General features: G+C 39.5%; 1 protein-coding gene across 1 annotated transcript in view; it reads left to right on the plus strand.

Moving 5' to 3' along the window:
• Positions 1 to 24,671, plus strand: part of shank3a (SH3 and multiple ankyrin repeat domains 3a) — a 159,150-nt gene that overhangs the window by 41,345 nt on the left and 93,134 nt on the right. Inside the window, exon 4 of the mRNA XM_078256048.1 lies at positions 24,436 to 24,544. Coding sequence (XP_078112174.1) covers positions 24,436 to 24,544 — 109 coding nt within the window. The remainder of the gene's footprint in view (positions 1 to 24,435; positions 24,545 to 24,671) is intronic.

Raw genomic sequence — 24,671 nt, forward strand, 5'->3', positions numbered from 1 at the left:
TGTCGATCGGAAAGATGTTTTTGCCGTCCTTCCTACAGGATTCGGCAAAAGTTTAATTTATCAGCTGGTCGCTAAGAAGATGGGTTGGTTGTAGGTCTATCCAATTGAGTGCAGAGGCATTTTCTTTCCTGGTTCGGTTGAAACACGCCCCATAATCACAGCCCAATGGAGCAGTATCAGACTCATATTCTGACTAGAATCTGAGTATGACGACGCTAATTTTTAGGAAGACTAAGATACAAAAAAATGAGCATTAGTCAATAGTCGTAAAGCTCCCACTGTCATATAACACTTGGTTTGGACTGTATTCTTTTCTTTATTTTCTCTCACGTTGGATATCCTTATCTTCTTGGTTTCTACACCCCACCCATTTTCCCTTTATTTCCCCATTATTCTTTTCTGTTTTCCCTCCCTCTGTCTTACGCTTTCTCTCCTCCCTCTATTTTCCCTCCCTTTTCTCTGGCTCGCTCGCTACACCCTGCCTCTTTTCTCTCCAGCATCCTGCAAAATTGTCCCTTACCATCTCTCCGTCTGTGCATGCACAGGAGTCAGCGTGTGCGCCTGTGCGTGGGTGAGTGTTTGTGTGAGTGAGTGACCATGTGAGTGTGCATGTGGTACTTTGACAAGACGAGGGGTAGAGAACGAGGACAGGAGACGAGGAGGAGGGGGACAGGATATGGCCATGTGGATGCTGTTTTGGCATTGGGACTGTAGCTGACCTACGGGAGTGTGTGTGTGTGTGTGTGTGTGTGTGTGTGTGTGTGTATCACGAGGAGTGTGTCCGTGTGTGTGTGTGAGAGATGGGATCCGCTCTGGGCAGAAGACAAAAAGCTGAGAGAAGAGAAAGAAAAACTAAAGAAGTCAGGAAGGCCAGACTCAATAGTAAGGTACCCCAGTTGCTCTCATCATCTCTTCAATTTAATTTTATCATTATTTCTGGTATAAACATGTCTTTTTCCTCCTATGCCTCCCTGTTGTTCATACTTTCCACCTCTGATTATGCCCAAACACTCCCCAACTCATCCCTGTGTACCTGTCTATGCTCTCTCTCTCTTACTCTCTCTCTGGCTTTCGTTCTGTTTTTATGCTGCATGTTGGTTGTGTGAAGAGCTGGTGCAGTCTTGTCTGAAACCTTGACAGAATGCTAATGTTTCTCTCTGCACTGGTTCAGTTACTAACCATAGGCTTGGAGCACTGTGTTTTTGAGTGTGTGTGTGTGTGTGTGTGTGTGTGTGTGTGTGTGTGTGTGTGTGTGTGTGTGGCAGACATTCCTCTATGCAATTGTGTGTGTGCAGCTGCACGTGTGTATGAAAATGTCTTTATGCATGCACATGACGATGTGTGTTTGCCAGTGGGTCACACCAGGACAGAACTTGCCTTGTGGTCTTTACTGTCTGTTGTCACAGTGTTCCGCTTGTGTCACATTGCTGTCATTACCTGCTATTGATGCTCTCTGATGGAGACGGCTTCGCTGTGCGTGTGGGTTTGTGTCGGAGAGAGACAAAGATGCAAAGAGCTGAAAAGACAGCATAATAGCTGGGGCACAGTGGGTAAACGTGTTAAGCTAGGTAACTGCATATACACATACAGTATTTCCTGTGAACCTCCACTGGGAGTCTCAGAGCGGTCAGTCTCACTCAGTCAGAGAGGGCTCAGCAGGTGGCAGCTGTCAGCAGCATGCCCTGCAGGCAGCTTGATCTGAGCTACTGCACAAATGGGCAACCTGACCTACTCTACAAAATATCCCTCACAAACATGTCTTCCATAAGTCCATTTGGTCTTTTATTTGGTCCATTATTGATACAGTAGTCTATATCCACGACGTTCCACTTCCGCGATTGCACTAATGCCGCCGGAAATTCTGCTGGATGTCCTTTTCGGCCGGATGTCCATTACCTTCCGTTTTCTTTATGTTGGAATTTTAAACTCCGGTGGATTTATGAGGACTATGGTTAACTGCTCCTCAGATCTCTGCAGGGTAAATCCAGACAGCTAGCTAGACTATCTGTCCAATCCAGAGTTTTCTGTTGCACGACTAAAACAACTTTTGATGGTACACATGTTCCACCAAAACAAGTTCCTTCCCGAGGCTATTTTGCAGTGGCACAGGGGCTCCGTTCGGCGCTTAGCACCGCCAATAAACCAGAGCACGTTTTTCTCCCATCTCGGTATGCTATGGGGACCAGCCAGATCCTTCTCCGCAGCGCTGTGGAGGAAAGAGACCATTGATACAGTATAGAATCAATGGGATCTAAAACCCCATCATTTACAGTTTTACGCCATGTCATCTCTATTGTTTTGTAAGTCATTCATATGCTTATAAATCTTGTTAGTCTAAGTAACAACCATTAAAACTACACACTGCGCTTAAGTGTGATATGTGTTCTTTTGTTTTGGCCCTGGCTTGTAGAGTGACAGTCTTATTTTACATTTTACAGATGCCTAATTACACTTCGTATACTGGGCTACTGCTCCCACCGTAATGTGTTTGTCTCATCTGTGAGCTACTGCTATTATGTGTGCAAGTTCTTGTGTGAGAGTCTGTTTCTTCAAAGTGTTATACTTCATCACCACAAGAGTATCTCACCCCCCCTCTTATTTTTTCACTTAACCTCAGTAGTGTCTGCATTTGTGTGTAAAAGGAGACTATGATTAATAATAAGTGCTGTCAAACGATTAAAATATTTAAATCGCGATTAATCACATTAATGACGTAGTTAACTCGCAATTAATCACACTTTTTTCTCTATTCTAAGTGTCCCTCGATTTCTTTTTGTCCCATTAGTTTTTTCTCATTTTAATGCTCTTAACATGATACGATACTTTTAAAACGGTGCCTGAACCCACCCATCCATCCATCCTTCCTTCCTTCCTTCCCCCCCCCCCCCAGACCCCTCTAGCTTAACTGTTATCAACTGCTCATTAGGTGCTGAGCCCCCCCCCCAAAAGGTCAGATCCTAGAATCGCCCCTGATATTGACTATTGGTGCTTTCACAACATATTTAGATTTAGGAAATTCTTTTTATAAATAATCATCAGTAATGTGGATATTATGACTAAGTGGGTAAAGGCAAATAATAGAACAGCTGGAACAGTCTGGTAAGTTCAGAAAATGACATCACTTTACTGTAATGCAGCCTTTAAAACCAGGAAAAGACAACACTTGTTATGACACGGGGAATTTGAGGACCCAAAAGCAGAGAGCAGATGAGGGAGTGTTTGAGCTTGAGGATTTATTTTGACAAAAATAACAAAAAGAACAAAGTACTCATCAACCAAGGGAGTCCTGAGAGCTGCAGCAGGCAAAAACTTCTTCCAGAATGTTAAGCAAACGAGAACGGGGAATCCAGAAAACAAATGTAGATCAAAAACCAGGTAACAGAGACAAAAGGAAATCCAGGGAGTACAGAACTTGACACACCTGACACAGGGAGACAATACACAACGATCTGACACAAGACAAAGAGAACACAGAGGCTAAATACAAGAGTTAACGAGCAAACAAGGGACAGGTGACACAACAGGTGAAACACATCAGGGCGGGTCAGAACAATCAGACAAGCGGGAAAACAAGACAGGAAGCAAAACTAGACAAGACAGAAAACCAGACTATCAAAATCTAAGACGATATCTAGTCTCATATCACGATATCGATATAATATTGATATATTGCCCAGCTCTAAATACACCCCAGTGAGCTCAATGTGGGTCTCTGCTTGCAGGTACTGCTAATGTTCATTTTTTTGTTTTCTGTTTTTATGATTCAAGTTGAGTATTATGTCAGTGCAGTAGAGGCTAGGGAGAAGTATGCTGTCCATAGCACTTAACCTTAAGTTTTAAACTGGATTGTGTCATGGTACTTCCGACAGGTTGTTGAGTATAAAAGTTTCACCGTGTTCTGCATTGACATGTAAAAATGGGTGACATCCACAAATTAGCAGCTATGACCAGACAAAGTTAAATTAGGAAGTATATCAACATTTTGGTTTAAATGTATTGCTCTAGTGAACCATTACTGAAATAATGTTTAGTGACAATAGACAATGAGACAAGCAGAAGTTGGTTAAATTCAACCATTTCCCTGTTGGCCGTCCACCAGTCAGTCTCTGACATTTGCAGTCAACACATTCCCCACTCCGTGCATCATGGCTCATACTGTACAGACATTTCTGTGGTGAATGACAATCATACACACCACAGCCGCATGCCTACACTGTTAGAATAAAAATGTATCTTATTTTTCATGTTTGCAGATAATGTAAACCCAACAAAAAGCCATTTAGCTGGCACAAAGGCCCACATTCTTTCTCGTTTTGTTTATGTTTGCGTCGGAAATCTAAGACACTACTGATGAGGACTGATGTTTTTGATCAAAGGTGGAGGTACCATGCATTTTGCATCCATCCATCATTTCACTGAACTGGAACTTGATTTGCTGTTTGGTCTTGATGATGCTACACCTCACTGCACAAGTTCATTTTACAATAAAGAAATAACACATTGTATAGTTTCTTCTTCATATAGTATAACATCCCACTAGCAGGAGACGCCATCATTCTAGGTCAGGCAGCGTGAATAGATGACTGTATAATAGGATGCCAGAGGCATAAAGTACAATAGAGTTCTAATAATCATCTGGCTGAATAAATACACTACCCACATACTCCCTGTCTCAGTGTTGGCTGCCCCTTTTCCCTTCTGTTCTGTGTAGCCCGTAGGCCTGTTTGCAGCCAAAGTTCAAATGTAGGGGAGGATAATATTTGCTATATTTTCAGCTGTATTTTGACACAAGTTTTACTAAGCTGAGCTCCAGTTCACCTTTGGTGTGTTTAGTTATGTTTTACCCACTGGCTCTGCCCCCCTACTGTCAGCCTGCCTGTGTCCTGGTGTCAGTTTGTGTGTCTGTCTAAAAACACATGACTGAACCTGATTCAGCTCTTTCTTTCTCTGTCTGGACTCTTTGATTCTGATGACGGCATGCATTCCCACTGCTTACAAATGCAAACACACATAGTCATGCATACAAACAACAATAGTGCTCTATTGTCATATTTCATGTGACAGAATGAACTGTAACTTAGACTGCATAATAACTTTTTGTCATTACTCAACCCAAAATTTATCTTTTGAGTATCAAATAAGTTATAGAAACTGTGGCTGGGAAAAATAAAACGTTTTCATCTTCAGTTGGTCAGCTTGGAAAAATAAAACGTTTTCATCTTCAGTTGGTCAGCTTGGTTGCTACCATTTTTAATAATGACACACTGGGATAACATATTATAATATCCAACGAAACTTCTATAACCACTTCAATAGCATAATCAACCTCTCCACCGTCCGTCTGTCTGTATGCTCAGCAGGTTCCAAACAGTTATATTATTAACAAATTATGGCTAGATACTAGGGGTGTCCCCGACTAAGAATTTACATAGTCGAATCAGAATTGTCAAGTCTTGCCTATCGTCGACTGATCGTTGAATCGTGTGTGTGTGTGTGTGTGTGTGTGTGTGTGGCAGACATTTCTCTATGACATTGTGTGTATGCAGCTGCATGTGTATATAAAAATGCCTTTATGCATGCACATGATGATGTGTGTTTGAATGAATGAATGAATTTATTGGTCGTAACCAAAGGGTAGGGTTAGAAGCTTCAGCTTATATCAGGCCCCCCCTTCTCACATTTTTAAGAGTAACAAACAAATTGTCAAGGGATATTTGACAAGACAAGAAAGATAAAATAAATTATAGAAAAAAAAACAACTAAAGAATATATACACTTACCCAGATAATTTTCTACATGCTTCTACGTGTTTGCATATGCATGCATACACTTACCTACATATACCCATAAGGGTCAGTACTTATATACAGTACATTGGCACCATAAGGTGACTCATTTCCTAAATAATGATGATAACAGACCTGCCAACCTGTACGCATTTTGCGTAGTAGATACGCATATTGACATTAAAATACGGTGATACGATTTTCCACTTTAAACTTCGCGAAAATCAGGTGACTGCTTTGAGTTCACTCGTTGACGGTTGATGTGCAGTAGCCGTCTCAGTTTTGGATTTCGTTACAAAGGTCTGGTATTTTTTTGCCTTTCCTAGGATTAAGTTCATACCGTAACAAAATTAACTGTTGCTAATGTAGGCTAATTAAAAACTAACCATGCCCGTCGCTGGACGCACCAGAGGACCGAGACACAAAGTAAATAGAGGGTTTTCACCGACGTCACGTTCTGGGCGGTAACCTGGATGCGCAGCCATATTGGAGGCACTCGGTGTAAACAACTGAATGGAGTAATGGAGTATTGTGCCCTTTGGATACTTTAATACTTTATGTCTAAACAACAGAAAAGCTCATAAAAACACGTCCAAGATGCAAAGGCATGGAAGGACTTGGACCACAAAAAAAGGTACGATATTTTGAGAAATTACAGTTTACTGGCGGTGCAGATCCCTACAAGTTGGCTCCCTCTTCTTGGATCCATGGCGACCCAGTGATTCTTCCTTCAGTTGCATATCCCGATGTAGTTAACTCCCTGGTTTTCTCGCCGAGCCCATACACAGCGGAAGACCTTAAATCCTACAAATGTTTGGAGGCTTATAACCAGATGGTGTGTGGATGGGTGAGGGAGACCTAACCTAATCAACCTAACCTTAACTGTATGATATCATTGTGATACTCAAGGTGTAGCCAAGTGACTCTCAATAGTTTTTTTTTTCATTACAAATACTGAACAAGACAGAGTTTTCCCTCATAGATCCTGTTTGAGCTTTGCCAACCACAAGTGCCTCCTTTCCAGGAAAGAGTTTCCTCTGATAACGTCTGGCATTCCTCTCCCTGGTTTTTAATAACTTTTGGAAGTCAATAATATTATATATATATATGTTTTTCTCGGTCTGACCTATTGGTACAACCTAAAACCTAATTTTCCTTAACGCCGTTCGGGATCTACTTCAGTGCCTGTGCTTTGTTGTGATGCGGAGTACCTCCAACATGGCGACTTTGGGTCTGATGACGCGTCTGATGACGCACCGTGAAAACCCTCTATACGCCTCTCTGACCGGTACCGGGGGGTTAGTGGTTAAACTGAGTGGAGGATGTGCGGTCCGAACCTGGCTGGCCGCTCGGCGCCTTCAGACAAAGCTCAAGCTAACAGGCTAACAGCTTATTATCTGCAAAGATTTGGATCTGTGAGCGCATTAATCTGCCGGACTCTAACATGTGTTGATCTGTGCAGGACTTCACTGTGAGCGGACTGTTAGAGACGATGTGACCGACAGGTAACTGCAAAACGCTGAAACATTGCTGCAGCTATTCATGCACGACTGTTGTTGGTGATTTACAGAGGTGGAAGACTTACTCTTACTTACTCAAATCATGTATTGCAGTAAAAGTAGAAAAAACACTACATTACTTGTCAGTTAGCCTACAAGTCCTGCATTCAACATCTCTTTTCTGAACTGTGCACACTGTCTGTAGAGTGGTTTTGCAGGCATTACCCCAGATCTCAACACAGTACGTTAAATAAGGTAGAATCAGCGTGCTGTAGAGAGTGTTCATAGATCTGTGGTTAAGAAAGCGTCTGACTTTACTCAACACCCCAATGCTCCTGGAAATTTTGGCTCTTACATGGTTAACTTGTGGTTTCCAACTGAATTTGTGGTCTATTATTACCCCTAAAAAGGTATTTTCATATACTCTCTCTAACTCAACAGTTTCTATCCTTAAGCTTACCTGAGCTGTTAAATGTGTTTTGCGATCTCCAAAAATCATAAACTTTGTTTTTTTCAAATTTAAAGATAACTTGTTTACATCAAACCACAGTTTTAATTTAACTAGTTCTACTGTCACTTTCTCCATTAGCCTTTGCAAACAGTCGTCTGAACAAAATATGTTGGTATCATCTGCGAAAATGACATATTTCAATATATTGGACACTTTACAAATATTGTTTATGTACATAATGAATCATTTTGGTCCAACTATCGAACCCTGTGGCACGCCGCACGTGATGTTAGCTAGCTTAGACATGGCATTGCCCACTTGTACATACTGACTCCTATTTTTGATGTAGCTCTTTAGCCATTCCAGACCTACACCTCTGATTCCAAACCTTTCCATTTTCTCCAACATAATATTGTGGTCTATGGTGTCAAATGCTTTCCTAAGGTCTATGAACACTCCCACTGCAAACTTCTTATCATCAACTGCACTCTACCTTCTTTAAAACCATATTGACAATCAATTTATAGATTGTGTTTTTCAACAAAGCGGTCCAGTCTGGCAACAAACAGTTGTTCAAGTATTTTTGAAAAGTGAAGACCGGTCTATAATTTGTGTATAATTTTTTATCTCCGGCCTTGAACAGTGGAATTACTTTTGCTGTTTTCATTTTGTCCGGGAAGCGGTCCAATTGGAATGATAGGTTACAGATGTACGACAGAGGTACTACAATGGCTGAAATGACTTCCTTAACTAAAGTCATGTCAATCCCATTCCAGTCTGTAGCTTTCTGTTTTTAAATGTGTTTACAAGTTCAATTATCTCATTCTCTCCCACTTTTCTCAGAAACATTGATTCCGAATTTCTGGCTCCATAGAATTGTTCTACACTGCCCTCTTCTGGCAGTATTATTCACTCAAATCTGTCATGTGGCGGTTGGATTTATTCACACACTTTAAAAAAGTTTATTAAAAGCTTCTTTCTTTAAACATTTGATATTTATATCATAATAGGCTGTATATTAACTTATTGGGAGAAAAGAGATATTATATGTAAAATCAGACATAAAGCACCCCCGTATAGCCAAAATTGCATGATCCTCATTTCATAACTATAGAAATAAAATTATCCATAATACATTTTATTTCTATGTTACAAACTGTCAACTGGTCGAAATGACAGAGTTTTGGACAGAGGCTGGCTAAAGCTTCAACTAGAGCCCGTGAGCATGGTAATGTGGTTGAGCGAGCTAGAGAGTAACTGAAAAGAGCGAGTGGCGATAGAACAAGCAGTCAATCGGAGAAATAAAATGTTGTTTTTGCTGTTTCATCACTAGAAATGCAACTGTAGCAAGCATCTCATTATCACTAACTTTATCCACATTCATATTTAGACGCAACAAATGATATATCAAGCTAAAAAAAAAGCATTATCTGTGCTGTAGCTGCTGTACGAAAACAACAATCAATTGTGTTGTCTTTTCCGGCCATTGCCCCATATGAAAAACATTTAAAAAGGAGCAAAAATATAACGAGCGCTATTTGTTATTGTATAGCGAAAGACACTTGTTAACACATGCACATGTTTACTTTTTTTGGTTTTGTGCTACGTCTGCAAACGTGTTTTTTTTTGTTTTTTACATTTTGTTGATTGCAGACACAAAAAAGGAAAACGTAACTGTAAGACGACTTTGTATGAGGAAAACAGGGCTACTCTTTATTTTCTTTTGCCAGTAGAGCAAAGTAGAGGACACTACTGCTCTGTTGACCAGTGGGCCATATCATAATGTGAACGTGTAATGTGAGATCTCAACAAAAACATTGTGCTGAATATTGTGAAGGCATGTTTTTTTTATTTTACTGTATATGTTAATAAACTATATTCTAAGTGTAATTAAACCTCAGTTTTCTTCTGGCTCCAGTCAGTATGCACAGCATCAGCAAAAAAATTATATTCTGATAATTATCAATATCAATCAAAATGGGAAAATATATTGTGATCACATTTTTTGCTATATCGCCCATCCCAAAATATCAGCGCAGATTTCAGTCACGTGCCAAGTAAACTTGTGGTATTTTTTTGGCCAGGCTCGTCTGGCACACCTGTGGCACACTTGGATACAGAGTGGGATCAGAAACAATATATTATCATACATCGTACTGTAGGTGGCCGTATTAGAGGCTGTGACAGTCATGGCCAATCATATTTGCTACTTTCATCCCTATTACACATATGGTAATACTTTGGCTAGACTCATTAAAAAGAAGATGGTGCACAAGCTGTTGTCCCGGTTGCTCTGTTTTGGATGAAGACATCTGGAGAGGACTGGCAGAAATGAACACTCTTGAGGGAGTTATTAGTGGAGAGAGAAGTTTTAATTGATCTGCTATTTTTCATGGAACAGTGTTTCCGTTGATTTGCAGTGGAACTGCAGAATAATTGAACAAAATGACAAGTTTGATGTGCACATAAGCACTGTGGCTTCTGTGGTTATTTTCTTATTAGACATTTTCTTGTTAACCAGCAGATCTGCCGTGGGCAATTGTGGCTTGACAGTACACAACACCACTCCAGTTAGGAACTACTCTCTACCGGACCTCTCCTCCCACTGGGGCAAACGGCAAGTCACCAAGATACCAACTTAGTGCAGTAGAGGAAATAAACTCAGTGTTATCCAGAAAAATACCATTTCACCGCTACAAAACTTTTTTTCCCGTTTACACGAGAATAGGGCCCATCGATTTTGAGTGGAGTATCACCGTAACAACACCCATGAATGGTATGCCTTTCACAGAGATATAGTGTGTGTGTGTGTGTGTGTGTGTGTGTGTGTGTGTGTGTGTGTGTGTGTGTGTCTTTGGGTAGTCATTAATACAGATCTGCGCATTTAAATGTGTGTGTTCCTGTGTGGCTGGGTTAGCTCAGTTGGTAGAGCAGGTGCACATATATAGAGGTGTATGCCTTTACGCAGAAGGTCCACGGTTTAAGTCTGACCTGAGATGGTTTTCCTGCATGTCATCCCCCTCTCTCTCCTCTTTCATATCTTTTTTTTCATATCTAGCTTTTATTTCCATTAAAGGCTGAAATGCCCCAAAAAAAAAAAAAAAAAAAAAAGAAAAAAAGAAATGTGTGTGTTCCTGTTTATGCCAATACATTTTCTTTTGCATTAATGGGTTGGCAAGTAAGCCAGAGCTCAATTGTACTGATGGAAGAGACAATGCTGGACAAAGCCATGCTGCCAGTATGGCCAGGAGCGTGGGTAGAATTGGTTGAGCGAACAGCAGAATGTGTTTTGGGGTCCACATACAATAAGCCTGTGCTCTGCATGTTTGTGAGTGTGTTGATGAGTGGGACAGAGGCCGTGGCTTTGCCATGCTTTGTTCCAGGCTCTAGCCAACCCTGTCAGAGCTAACTCATACTGTCCCTCCTGCCCAAACTGTAGTTCATCAAGAGGAATACTAGGAAATATACAAAGCAAAAACGTTCTTCGGAAAAGGATAACTCAGGAGGCACCATGCTGCTACGTTCAGAGAGAGCTTTCAGGAGCCGGGCCACAGAGGTTAGACTCAACACAATACTGCTAAAATGACTCATGAGATCAAGAATAAATGCAGGTTACTGTCACACTGTGGCTGTGCCTTTAGACACTTTTCATCTTACATACCCAAATAGAAAGGATGTTTATAGTAGTTTGTAGTGAAGCAATGTTGGTTGTTTGTTTGTTTGTTTGTTTGCCAGCTTTGAATTTTCTGGACTTCCTATTGACGTAACATTTACTTTAAATTCACATGATGAACTGGTTAGATGCGTATGTTTTTTTGACTGTGACTGTTGATTTTTTACTGTTTGGTAAGAATTACACATATTTTACAATAAATGACTGATCACATTTAGTGAAGGCTGCTTTTACATGTTCCATCAATTTGTCTACCTATTGTGTCTCAATTGATATAGTTTAAAAACAGAGATAGGCCACATAATAGGGTAACCATAGTGGTATGTGCATGCTGTGTCAGCAGATGGCATAGGTCCAGGTAAAGGCTGGCTTTAGGCTAAAATGCAGAGAGGCATTTTTGTTTCCCTCTCTTTGTCTCTTTTTCGTTTAGTCCTTTATCTGCTTTCTATTACCCTTAAAAAACATCAATTAAAAGATCAGGAACCCCCTATGTACAAAACAAGACAAACAGACACAAATATCAGTCAAAGGAAGGTCTAAGATACTGAAACCGCGAGAGACACTGGTGGGTGCAAGTTATATAGAACAGGTATTATGATTATTATGATGATGAGTGTGGCTCATGTGAACTAAGCAAGCTGTGAGATTGAGCTTCTTTCTAAAGCCACACCAGAGAGGTGTAAAATTTAATTGCACGTTGTGCAAAAACATTTACGGTCAATGATGTGTAATGTTGTTGCTATAGTAACATCAGGATTTTTTTTTTTAACTGTAATCATCATCTTTTTCATGTGGTGTTAGTCTCCCCCTAAACTTAAGAGTGTATCAAATTATTGAGAGATTTATTTTTTGCAGCTATACAGTGAAGGTTTAAGTTTCCCCTCAAAGAAAGTACTATTCCTTGGGATCAAGTCCATACTCTTGGAGATTACTTAAACTCTCGCTTTCTCAGACAAACACACTGTAGGCTGAGGTCTAAATAAACGTACTGTAGATAGAGGCCGTAGTGCTTATAGACACACACAGATAAAACAGAAACACCAATCTTTTCTAACAGGCGTGAAACGGTACGTAGCAGTTCTGTGTCTCTTAGGGGAGTTTAAACATCCACATTAAACCCAAGAATGTTAATTAATATGTTCTTTTATTCGACAGATTTACTAAATCTACCAGTAAGACATAGGGCCCTATCTTGCACCCTGCGCAGCACGGCGCAGCGAAGTGCAAAGCCCGACGCAAGTGTCTTTGCTCAGTAGCGCAGCATTTCATTGTTATTTTAACAGCAAATTAGTGAAATGCGCATAGGCTTATGCACAGCGCGCGCACACTATGCTTGTTACACACACACAGGGAAGCGCGGCAGCACACAAACATAGGGCCCTATGATTTCCGCGATGCGTGAATCTACACATGAAAATGGAATTCTGTTATACACGCGGAATCGCACGGAATTTGCATATATTTTGTTGACATATTAAGTAAATATAATAAATATATGATTTTTTTTTTTTTACTTCGTTCTCATTTTTCTGTTTAAAACAACAAGCGGAGAAAGGTCTCAACAAGCTGAGACAGGTCTCTACCTAAACCGTGGCCAAATGGCACAGCCTGTTGCCTAGTAACCATACGTCATCACGTTCACGTTGAGTTTGTTGCGAGGGAAAAAAATGACGAAGCGAGTGGCGCCTCCCGATATGACAACGGTGGCAAAAAAATTAAGAAACTCTCAATTAACTGCTAAATACCGGGCTGAACAATACCCCAACGACTACTAAGAATCTGTACAACGACTGTTTTGTAAGTTTTGTCAACATACTGTTGAATGGACCCGCAAAGACACATGTAACGACCATTTGAAATCAAAAGCTCATCTCAAGAACAAAGCTAAATCTACAGCGGGAAAATCCCTCCAGGTTACCATTGAGGCACCGACAAAATCAATAGATGCAAGGCGTGACTTTGTGGAAGATGTTGTTGCTGTGTGTGCTGAAGCTGACATACCGCTAGAGAAAATGAAGAGGATACGTCCGTTTCTTGTTAAACATTGCAAGCAGGGAGGCGCGCTTGCAGAAAACGCCAGCAACCTCAGGCAGACCCACCTGCCGCGGGTCTTTGACCAGCACGTGCAAAAAGTGCTGCAAGAGATCCATAGAAAGAAAATCTTCGTTGTTGTCGACTAGCTACACCTCTGACAACCGAGATCGCAGTGTCCTCAACATTGTTATAGGTGAGCATCCAAAGCTTTTATTTAGGTAATTTTGAATGTGCTTTGTCATGTCAGTTTAAATAAAAAAGCTGACTTGTGAGTTTGTGTCACTGAGTTTTTAAAGGTCAATACTGCTTAGAAGTGAAAAGAAAACAAGCAAATCCGAAAGGGCTAAAAATAAATCCTAAAACACGGAATTTGAAAAAAATAAAACAGATTTTATAGGGCCCTACAAACATGCAAAAGATTACAAATAAAAAAATGACGGTGCAAATCTGTAATAGCAATGCGCCAATGTCCAAACGCGTCTAGCTTTTAAAGGGAATGGGAGCTGACACTCTGATTGGTTTATTGCATGTTTTGCCCAAAACACACCTATGAATTAATGAAGACACTAAGTACAACCCTTTTGAACCATGCGCCCGGCGCACGGACCCTTTTTTCCGCTGTCAAATTAGCAGAAGTGGATTTGGACACGCCCTAAACGCACCTGCGCCAGGCGCTTCACGCCGTGCGCTTAGATCGTTAAAATAGGGCCCCTTATGTTAAAGGAACACTATGCCTGTGGGTGGTGGACTTCTAAACAGTATATGTATAGGGATTTGGGTTCGGCCGAATATTGGGCTTTTTGACGGGGTTCGGTTTCTGCCGAACCTTTGCATTTTTTTCCACCGAACCCTACGCTTGCACTATGCACGCTATGTTGGTCGATGTTAGGACGTATGAATGTTTATGTAGGTGGACCGTTCAATGCAGTAGGCTGTAAGAAAGTTCTCTTGGCAAATGACAGCTCCCTACAGTGGGAGCGGAACGGCCGGCTGCTACTCGTTAGCTAACGCTAACTCGTTAGCTTTCGAATTTCACCCGCCCAACTTGCCTTCATCATACACTGGTTAGCGAAAATTTGCCAAACAAAATTGTCACTCATCTGGCGATAGCGATGTGCTTTCCTACGATGTGAAAAGACTGTGTGAATTCAACATTAAGTTGTTACATTTAACTATTTTAGAGGCTGTGAACGTTGTTTACTTCATTAATGTGTTTACTGTGTTAAAGGTCCTATGACATGCTGCTTTTTGGATGCTTTTATATAGGCCTTAGTGGTCCCCTAATACTGTATCTGAAGTCTCTTTCCCGAAATTCAGCCTTGGTGCAGAATTACAGCCACTAGAGCCAGTCCCACAATGAGCTTTACTTAGGATGTGCCATTTCTGTGTCTGTAGCTTTAAATGCTGTTGAGGAGGAGGGGGGGGGGGGGGGCAAGGTGGAGGGTGGGGGTGTGGCCTTGACCAACTGCCATGCTTTGCTTGTTTTCAAGCCATGATGTCTCTCTCTTTCTCATGGGTGGGCCAAATCCTCTGGGCGGGCAAAGCAGAGAAAGGGGAAGTAACCTTGCCCCTTATGATGTCATAAGGAGGAGATTCTAGATCGATTGTAATGATTCATTTCAACACCCCTACTATTTTGATAATTGATTAATCGGTTTGAGTAAAATATTTTCTGGTTTCTTCACTCCTCTATGACAGTAAACTGAATATCTTTAAGTTGTGGACAAAACAAGACATTTAAGGACGTCATCTTGGGCTTTGGAAAACACCAATTAACATTTTTCACCATTTTCTAACATTTTATAGACCAAAAACACAAATTGATTAATTGAGAAAATAGACAAATTAATCTACAATGAAAATAATCGTTAGTTGCAGGCCTACAGTTTTAAATCTTTATCATTGATTAACAACCCAGGAAGTTTAAGATGCTATTGCTTTCTGTACAGCCATTGCATCAGCCAGCCAGCCAGCCAGGAGCCTGTTTGACACAGAGACATTATTTGCTATAATAAGATTGGCTCACAGTACAATGGTCAGTAACATTACAGTCTGGAAACAGGCAAAGACCAAAACCATATATTCTGTACCTTTTTGATGATTTCTACTCTTCAAAAATTGGTTTGCCAGTGTGTGGTGACCCTTACTGACGTGTTCACAAAAGGCACATTTTACTCGTCTTTGGTGCTCGACTAGTGTTTTATGCAAACAAGGCCAACATAACCTGGGATTGACTAAAAAGGAAAAAGAAAAAAAAAATCTGTTGACTCACCTTTGACTGTTTAATAATAAACATCCACAGGAGTAAATTACAGTATTGCACAACCAATAAGAAAGATTAGAGTTGTAAATAGATTGCTGCTCCACTCTATTCTCATATCTCTTATCCACACCCTTTTTTTGTTCTTCTATCATGTCTTTGCACTGCTGTCCTCCATTCCTTGCCCTCACGTGGCACCTTTTTTCTTGTGTTTCTGACCACCATATAACTGTTGCAATAAATGCATTAAATATAAGATACACTTACAAATAAAGCTAGCTAAGCCATTTGCCTGTTTTCTTCTGATGAGAAGATGGTAAAAAGAGAAGCCTCTGTTTTGATAGGGAACCTTGAGTCAAATGGAAGATGCAGTAGACCAGTGACAACTTCACTATACTGTACAGTCTCTGCTGTCACTGTTTGCTTTGTGCTTTTGCCAAAGACTTGAAGTGCTTCTTAGTATGCTTACATGATGCCTCTTGCTTTTCTCTTCCTCAGCTAGAGAGCTGAGTGAATAGACTGCATGCTTCTCTTTCTTTTCAGTTTGTGGCTGAAACTACAAGCCGATGTTTATACAAGTTTATCAAAAAGACCCATTTTTGCGAACTATAAAATACTACTACAATACCTTCACTCTGCAAATTGTTCCTGTCTTATTCTATCTACATGTATGCTATCTGTTTTAGGTATTAGAGCTGCAAAGATGAATTGATTAATCAACTATTAAATTAAATGGCAACCATTTTGGTAATTGATTAACAGTTTGAGTAATTTTTTTTTAAGAAAAAAAGCTTACATATGAATATTTTCTGGTTTCCTTACTCCTCTATGACAGTAGTATTGGATTTATTTGAGTTGTGGTCAAAACAATACGTTAGAGGCTTTACGAAACACTGATCGACATTTTTCACCATTTTCTGACATTTTATAGACTGAACAACTATTAGATTAATCGAAACAACATTCCACAGATTGATCAACAATGACAATAATCGTTAGTTGCAACGCTATTATCTATCATATGTTCCCTTCCCTTACTGTCACCATTATGACTTACTTACCAAAGACATTCATTTGTATTGCCTGTTATATAATATGCCTCGTATTCCAGATTGAAAATAAAATGCTGTCTCAACCTGCACTTTTTTGTTTTCATCTCAACATGCAGTACTCAATATTATAATGTGTTGTTATGTATTTTAATAGTACAGGACATTCATTTAAAACCCTTATCACTTTATTTTTAAGTTATTTACTTTCGATTAGACTCTAAGGAAAATTACACACAAATGCAAAAGAAGGTAGGAGAATGTAGCCAGATTATGCATGTATATAATAAGGAGTTGTGTCTATCTAGGTTTGTGTGTCTAATCAAAATGCAGTGCCCCTGCAGCAAGACAGCCTTTGTACAAAACATCTGGGAGACAGAGGTCAAGGCTTGCCCGCTCTCGCTCCAGCCTTTATATAAGTGACAAAGCACAGACAGACAGAGAATCAGGAACAGTCTGTGCCAGATGAGGTTGTTTGCGTTTGCCGACGTGACTTCACGTAAGAGAACGCAGTTGTATCTTTTAACGTGTGACTGATTGTTAATGCTACATTTTGTAGTAGCAGTGTCTTTGTTTCATACAATGAAACATAGTCAGCTAATGCCTATGGGAGGTTTGTATTAATGGACACACCCTGAATCTCTGCCCCCTCATGATGATTGCAGTTTGGAATAGTACATTGTATATGTACAGAATTTCCTACATGTGTTTTTATTAACAGAGTTACAGTTTTTCACGATCGCTATGACAATTTTTTCAATACTTTTAACAACTTTCCTAAACTCTTAACGCACCAACACACCTACAACACACAATTGGCAAAACAGTTAATTTCATGCTCAAAATCACACATTGTAAACTAAACTCCAACACTGATTTTCAAAATACAGTAATTCACTAACACAATACACTGTGTTCACCAAAACAATATAAACATCTCTCAAAATCAAGTAATTCTTCCAAAACACTAACACATGTTCTCTCCCAACATGAACATTTAGTCAATCATAGCACAATGTCATACAAAACACTAACATCCCATGGGATTACAGAAACTGCATTATTTTATATGTGTCAGGTCTGCCCTTATACAATAGACAATAGTATATTGTATTTATCATAGATTGTGTTTTGGACTGCAGTTTCTCTTGAAGCCTCTCTACATTTTTGTTTTGTTGGGATTAGTAAATGCATGCATATTTTTATAATATCATATTTCTTTAAGATTATTTTTTGGGCTTTTCCGCCTTTATTTGACAGAACAGCTAGTTGAGAAAGGAAGACATGCAGGAAATCGTCACAAGTCGGATTTGAACTCTGGACCTCTGCGTTGGGGCATAAACCTCCAAGTATATGTGCTCCTGCTCTACCCACTGAACCAACCCGGCCACTGTTTTGTTTCTTTTGCTGCAGAGATTCAATACAAAAAATGAATGACCCGTCTCAGAGTAGCTTTATAGAATGTACGGTTTATGAAAAAAAGGAGACAGAGACAGAATTGTCCTGGTACTCCTCTTCCTCTCCCTCGTGAAGGCATTTTTCTTATTTTCTGTGTTCATCTACAGTATATTGTTCAAATAGGACCTTTTTCTGTATGTACCACCATATGATCATGCGATTGAAAGAACCTCAACACCTGAGTGTGTTTCCTAGATGGGAATCAGCTGTGATTGATCTATTTGCATAGCTTCAATCAGCTGTTTCTCAATAAATGCATATATAAAATACAGGGGATATATTTGTGTTTCAATTTACAATATGATCAGCTGTTCACTTTGACTTTAGCCTTTAAGTTAGGTTAAGAACATGTTGTTATCTGTTCTGACAGACAGTGTGAAAGCATTTGTAAATTTGGCAGTGAAGATCCATTGTTCTGGTCTTGGTGGAGCTTGCGTGTAAAAGAAGTTCAAGCAAATTTGTGTTTAAAATTTGTGTTAACTGTATGCATTTTGTGTCAAAGCAACAATAAATGTGTTAATTGTATAGCCTACACAGACAGATGTTGTGCTAACTGTGTTAAGAGTTTAGGAAAGTTGTTAAAAGTATTGAAAAAAGTGCCATAGCGATCGTAAAAAAACTGTAATCAAATTAACCACAACCGTTTCAGCTGTGTTGCTCATCAGTGACACTGTTGGGTCAGATTTATCAGACTATCAGTCAGTCCCGGCCATTTTCCGCATCACTGTCAGACAGGCTGAATAGACAAGTCACCTGGCATCTGAATAGGCTTCACTATAAAAAAAATATGACAGCTCGATGCTGACAAGGTTTACCTGATGAGTTGGAAGCACAAAGTAGCTCCATACGAGTCAGTTTATGTAGCCACAATAAGATCTGTGACCTTTTTTAACAGTCTGCTGTGTTGCCAACTATCAGGGATTACCCTATGAAATGGCTAACTTCACTGCACAATGCAGTAGGTCTAAAGGCCTTCTAGTGGACTTTGGACACATGAGACTATGTCACATGTAGGCATAGGCAATAGGCCTTGATGTTAATGTGGGAACATCTTTGACCGTAACCACATACTTGTCTTAACGATACAGAATCACTGACAGCAGGACCCTGTGTCAATGGGGTAAAGCATTACTTCCAAGTTTTCTGAGGCATCTGCTCTTTTTCAACCCTTATCCTTATGTCTGACGGTCCCTAGAGCATACCCATGACCCACTACACTGGCTCACTTCCTTTATTGCCTAAGCAGTTATAACGCTTTGAAACGTGTGTATTTGCCGGGCCAGCTCACATTAGGCTAGCATATGATCCTCTTGAATAAGCATCATGTTGGTGAACGTTGTAATTACTACTCATCCATAGCACGGTGTAGCCATGTGGTAATGAGTGTAAATATAGGGCAGTGAAAGTGTTTTTACACACATATGTGCATGCTGTATGTGTCACACTTGGATGCACATTAGCTTTTGAACAGGACATTGAGTGTGTACACCTCCTTATGAAGCTATGGGAAAAACACTTTAAAAAAGGAGGGCAGGGGGGACGGGACTAAGAGAATAGCTGCAGAACACAGTGAGTAAAACAGCAGGGAGAGTCTTGTTGTCTCTGTAATTTCTGGCCTCCTACCCAGGCTTTTATCAAGTAGTGTCAGATAATCCAGTTAGTGGTGCTGGAGACACTAGGATCCTCAGGGTACTGAACTAAAAGAAGAAACCTTTATCATCTTTGTCTTGCTATCTGGAGTAGCTCTTCCACTCATTTTGTGTTTCTGATTGGTGATCCTTTACAAAGTGCTGCATATGTAGTATTCAGGACACATCCAAATGTGCCAATATAAACAAAAACGTGTAATTCTGATAACAACTCCCTGCAATTCTAAGATCTTAAATGCAGTGGGAGTAACAAGGCTGCCCTCCAATATTTCTGACTTTTTTCTTTCGTACATTTGTGAGTTTTTGTTTCTCATAAATCTACCACTGTAATCTCAGACAATATCTGAGTTTTTTTCTCGTAAATTTCAGCTTTAATCTCTGAATATTACAGCTCTCCCATGTCTTCGTAATTATTATTTTTCTACAATAGCCCTAATACACCTTCGTACAAAACAAACTACACGTGTAGTTGAAGAGTAATATCTAATTATATGGAGAGCAGACAAGGACACTATTTGCCGGGCATCAAACTGAATCCGCAGGATATTTTCTTGGTTTAACAAGTTGGTAAATTGCCATAGATTCTCAGAGTTGATTATTGCTGCTGTTTCTTGCTCTGCTGCGCTGAGATTAGACACTAGCTTTTATTTTGCCCTTCCTCTCTCTAGTTTTCTCTTCCTTCGTTCCTTTTTAACTTGATCCAGCACAGCAGGGTTACATCTTCCTCATGCCAGTAGGGTAAGCACAAAAGCTGCATAGACCTGCATACTGTAGTTTGGACTCTAGACAGTACAGCTAATGAGTAAATATCGTCATCTGCAAATGTGTGTACTCTTTGTGATTTGTACTTTGTGCAATGACACCTAATGGTAAAGCCTGCAAATTGAATTGAAAATTGAATTATGTAGTGTTTTGAAGACTGTACATTTCTTTTGTACTTTCATCTTGACTGAGCATCTCTCTTAGTGCCCCTCAACACTCGGTGGTATGGTAATTACCATACCTTTAAGGCGTTACCTTCCTGTCCCCCCCCTGTGTGTATAGCATAGCCTACTCTAATGGGAAAGAGGTTATATATTACTGAAGCTGCTAAGGACTTTGTTGTGGAGAGTACATGCTGGATCAGATCTATTACTGTAAGTTATTTGTTATACCCCTTAAGCTAATTGAAGCTACTGTAGCACCCAAGCAACAACAGCAAATCGCCAGGTTTAAGGCTTGTAAAAGAAATTGATTTAGGACCATGTATTGCACATTCAGTGACTTTCCTTAAACAGTAATTGTGCTTTTATCTGAAAATAGTTACCTATGAGATTGTTTCACCAATGCACATACACATCCACTAACAAATAGCTTAATCACAGCTCCTTAACAATCTCCTATCTCCTATTAGTGTGATTGATTGGCGTTTTTGCGTTAGTGGGTTATAACTCCTTACGGCAGTTTATTCAGTGGTTTCAGACAGGCTGTCATGCAGTTACAGACAAGGCTGACTGTCAGAGAAGCCTAAACGCATACAACAACACTTAGCGTCATACACCTTGTATAGCCTGTATAGTGTATCAAGTATATTGGTCATAGTCTGACAAAACAATTGTGTTTGTGTTCCTTAGAGGTTAAGTGAATAATAATTTAGCTCACTAGATTTCAGGACATTTGTTGATGATTGTGAAGTTTTTGTTTTTCTTAGAAATGTTATATTGGAATATAAAGTACATACACTAGTAAGGATGATATCACTGGCCCTAATGGTTCTTTCCACCAAGATTTGTTGGAACATGATTGTGGAATTTACCCTGTGCTTGGTCCTAAACGTTTTATTCATCCACCCCTCAGTTGCTGAGTAGTTTTTACAATATTCAGAGTTTTATTTTTGCTGACACAGTGGTTTTTATGGATGCCTTAACCACCTTATAATAACCATAAGCCATTATAAGATAAAAAAAAAAAGTCTGTTTTCTTCCCAGAAAGAGACAGTAGTCACAGTCATATATGAATGAAACTTGGCAAATAAATGGATGAAATGCAAACAGATTGGGGTACTACTCAATGTTTTACTCAATGTTTTTCTCCTCTATAAAATGTCCACTTCACCACATTAATTCCACTAGAATTGTATGAACTATGAAGATTTTACCCCACTTACCGCTCGTTGCCAGACCCTGCTGCGTGTCCATGCACCAGCTTGGATGATGAATGAAAATGCAAAAGATAGACCTATCTGCTGTGATTGCTACTAAAGATATTAGGTAAATAGTGTACAGAGGGTTCAAATGAAATGATCCAAGGCTTTCTTACAATATTTTGTTCAAGCTAGGATCATGACAGAGAGTTTTTGATGGAAGTCAGGAAGAAAGAGAATTGCAGTATCTAAAAGAGGAGACATAAAAGACATGCAGAGATTATAGTTTGAATGATTTTTTTTAAAATATTGCCAAAGAATAAAATCAGGGAAATTTCGGAAATGTTTTTGAGCTTGAAATATAAACTGTAAAACATTTTATGTTTAACTGTTTGTTTTGAAATTTGCAAAACATTCTCTTTAAATCAAGGTTTAGTAGTAGATATTAATCAAAATATTTTCTTTGTAATTTTCATGGCAAATAATTGGTCTTGCATAATAACAACGATGTGTTAAGTCACTCCACCAGTTCTGCACAGAGCACAGAGTCGTTAGTAGTAGTAGTAGTAGTAGTAGTAGTAGTAGTAGTAGTAGTAGTTAAATATTTAGACAATTAAATGTCACATTGACTAGGAAATAATTCTGTTTGTGTCTTTGCATGTGTGCATTTATGTGTGTGTGTGTGTGTGTTTTAGAGAGAGATGGATAGCGAGAAATATTAAGAGTTTATTAAGACCCTCACTAAAGCAGATACATCATTAGAAAGGCTTTTTATCAGCCCTGTGTTCAACAGGCAATAAACCACACATCATATCCAGCTGATCACTGGCAAATCATCACCGAGGCAGTATCCGAGGCATTGTGCAGCACACAAAAACAAACACACACACACACACACACACACACACACACACACACACACACACAAACACAACCTCAATGCTCTTCCCACTCATGTGTACATTGGCTGCTAGAGCTGTCTTTGTATCCTATCACCATAACAACTGCCTCACAGAACATCTAAAAAAAAAAGGAAAAGTGAATTTCTCTCACTCAGTTTGACTTGGATATGTGAGAGTCGCGGTCGGCAGCTCCTTGCAGCATGTCAGTGTGGTGTGTATGAACAAGCTTGTAGAGGCAAGCAGGCTGCAGATGACTTGGTGTGGAGAGAAAGGGACTGTGTAATGTAAAATTCGGAAGGTGTAGTGTGTGACTTTTAAGAACGAAGGATATACAATATATAATGCCGCAGATGGTGAGTGTCAAAAATGGCTGTTGTGTTCTGTTCACATTCTTGCATGTAAGTGTACATGTTTGTATGTGATTACGTTTGTTATATTAAATGTCTTTAGCTATTAAGTTGTAAAATGAAATGTGTGTTTGTGTGTGTGTTTGTGTGTGTGTGTGTGTGTGTGTGTGTGTGTGTGTGTCTGTGTGTCTGTGTGAGTCTGGAGGCTTTTGCACATGTGTATGTAACGTTTTGACTAAGGCTGAGAAACAAAATAGATTAAAAAAAATAGAACAAAAAATAGTAATGAAAGTTTTCTGTGAAGCTCATTTGGTATACTGCAGATATTGTGTAATTACATCCTCAAGATACATATTAGGCTATCATCGATGTTTTTTTTATTGGTATTTCATATGTTCATTAACTATTGTATATTAGATTTCTTTCAATACTTCCTCTTTTTACTTCATGCCTTCTGTAAGTACAGTGCATAGTCATTAGATTTTCTATATAATAGACTTTCTGCTTTTTAATATTATGTCTCAGATAGTCCAAGATAGATTGTTGTCCTGAATCTTCAGGCTATAGTAATCTATTATTAAATGTTAGTGCTGCTACCTTGCTCATAGCTTCATTTTTCACTCTATACTCTAGAGGCTCACACCCATCAGCAGAGGTGATGAATATTTTTAATCATAAGTCACAGAGGAAATGAAGTATATTTGTGTGTGTGGTACAGTAAGTGTGTATTAGGATTTGGGTGGGTAGGATTTGCACGTGGGTTTGTGCATGTGTCTTTGCTTGTTTTACGAAAATGGTTTTAAACATCAATGTTAGACCCAGTAATATAAAAGTGTTGCTCTCAGGCACTGCGTAATATTATCACTATTACAATTAAACTCAAAATGTGACGTTAGCCTCAGAATCTCATTTTCCTGGCACTGATATCCAAAGGAAAGGTATTCATTTTAGCGTTACTTTACAGTCCTCTCCTTGTCTTTTTTGGTCCATCCTATTTTAGCTTTTACAGTATATCTACTGCACATGGTCCATTTGCTTGCCATGATAGAACAGAAATAAAACTTCAAACACAGAAGGAGAAAGCTGCAGCTTTAGCTTTTATCCTAAACTGCATTATTAAACATCCCCATCCACATGAGTCTGACATCACCCAATCACAGCTGTCGCTTCCTCTACTTCCCTGCTCCCTTGTCTCTCTCCATTAGGCAAACCTGAAGAAGTTTATCGAGTATGTGCAGCAGAGGAACATTGAAAAGGTCTCAAGGTTCCTGGAAAAAGGCCTGGACCCCAACTTCCATGATCCAGAAACAGGAGGTGAGGATGTCTGGGCTAAGAAATATCCCATCCCTTCCCTACTTCCCTACTTAATTTACTTAATTATCTGACTCATAGCATTATTTTAAAGGGTGTTCCTTTTATTTTGTATTAGCCCCTGTAGTTT

This window comes from Sander vitreus, chromosome 8, assembly GCF_031162955.1.
Source record: "Sander vitreus isolate 19-12246 chromosome 8, sanVit1, whole genome shotgun sequence".
Lineage (NCBI taxonomy): Eukaryota > Metazoa > Chordata > Actinopteri > Perciformes > Percidae > Sander > Sander vitreus.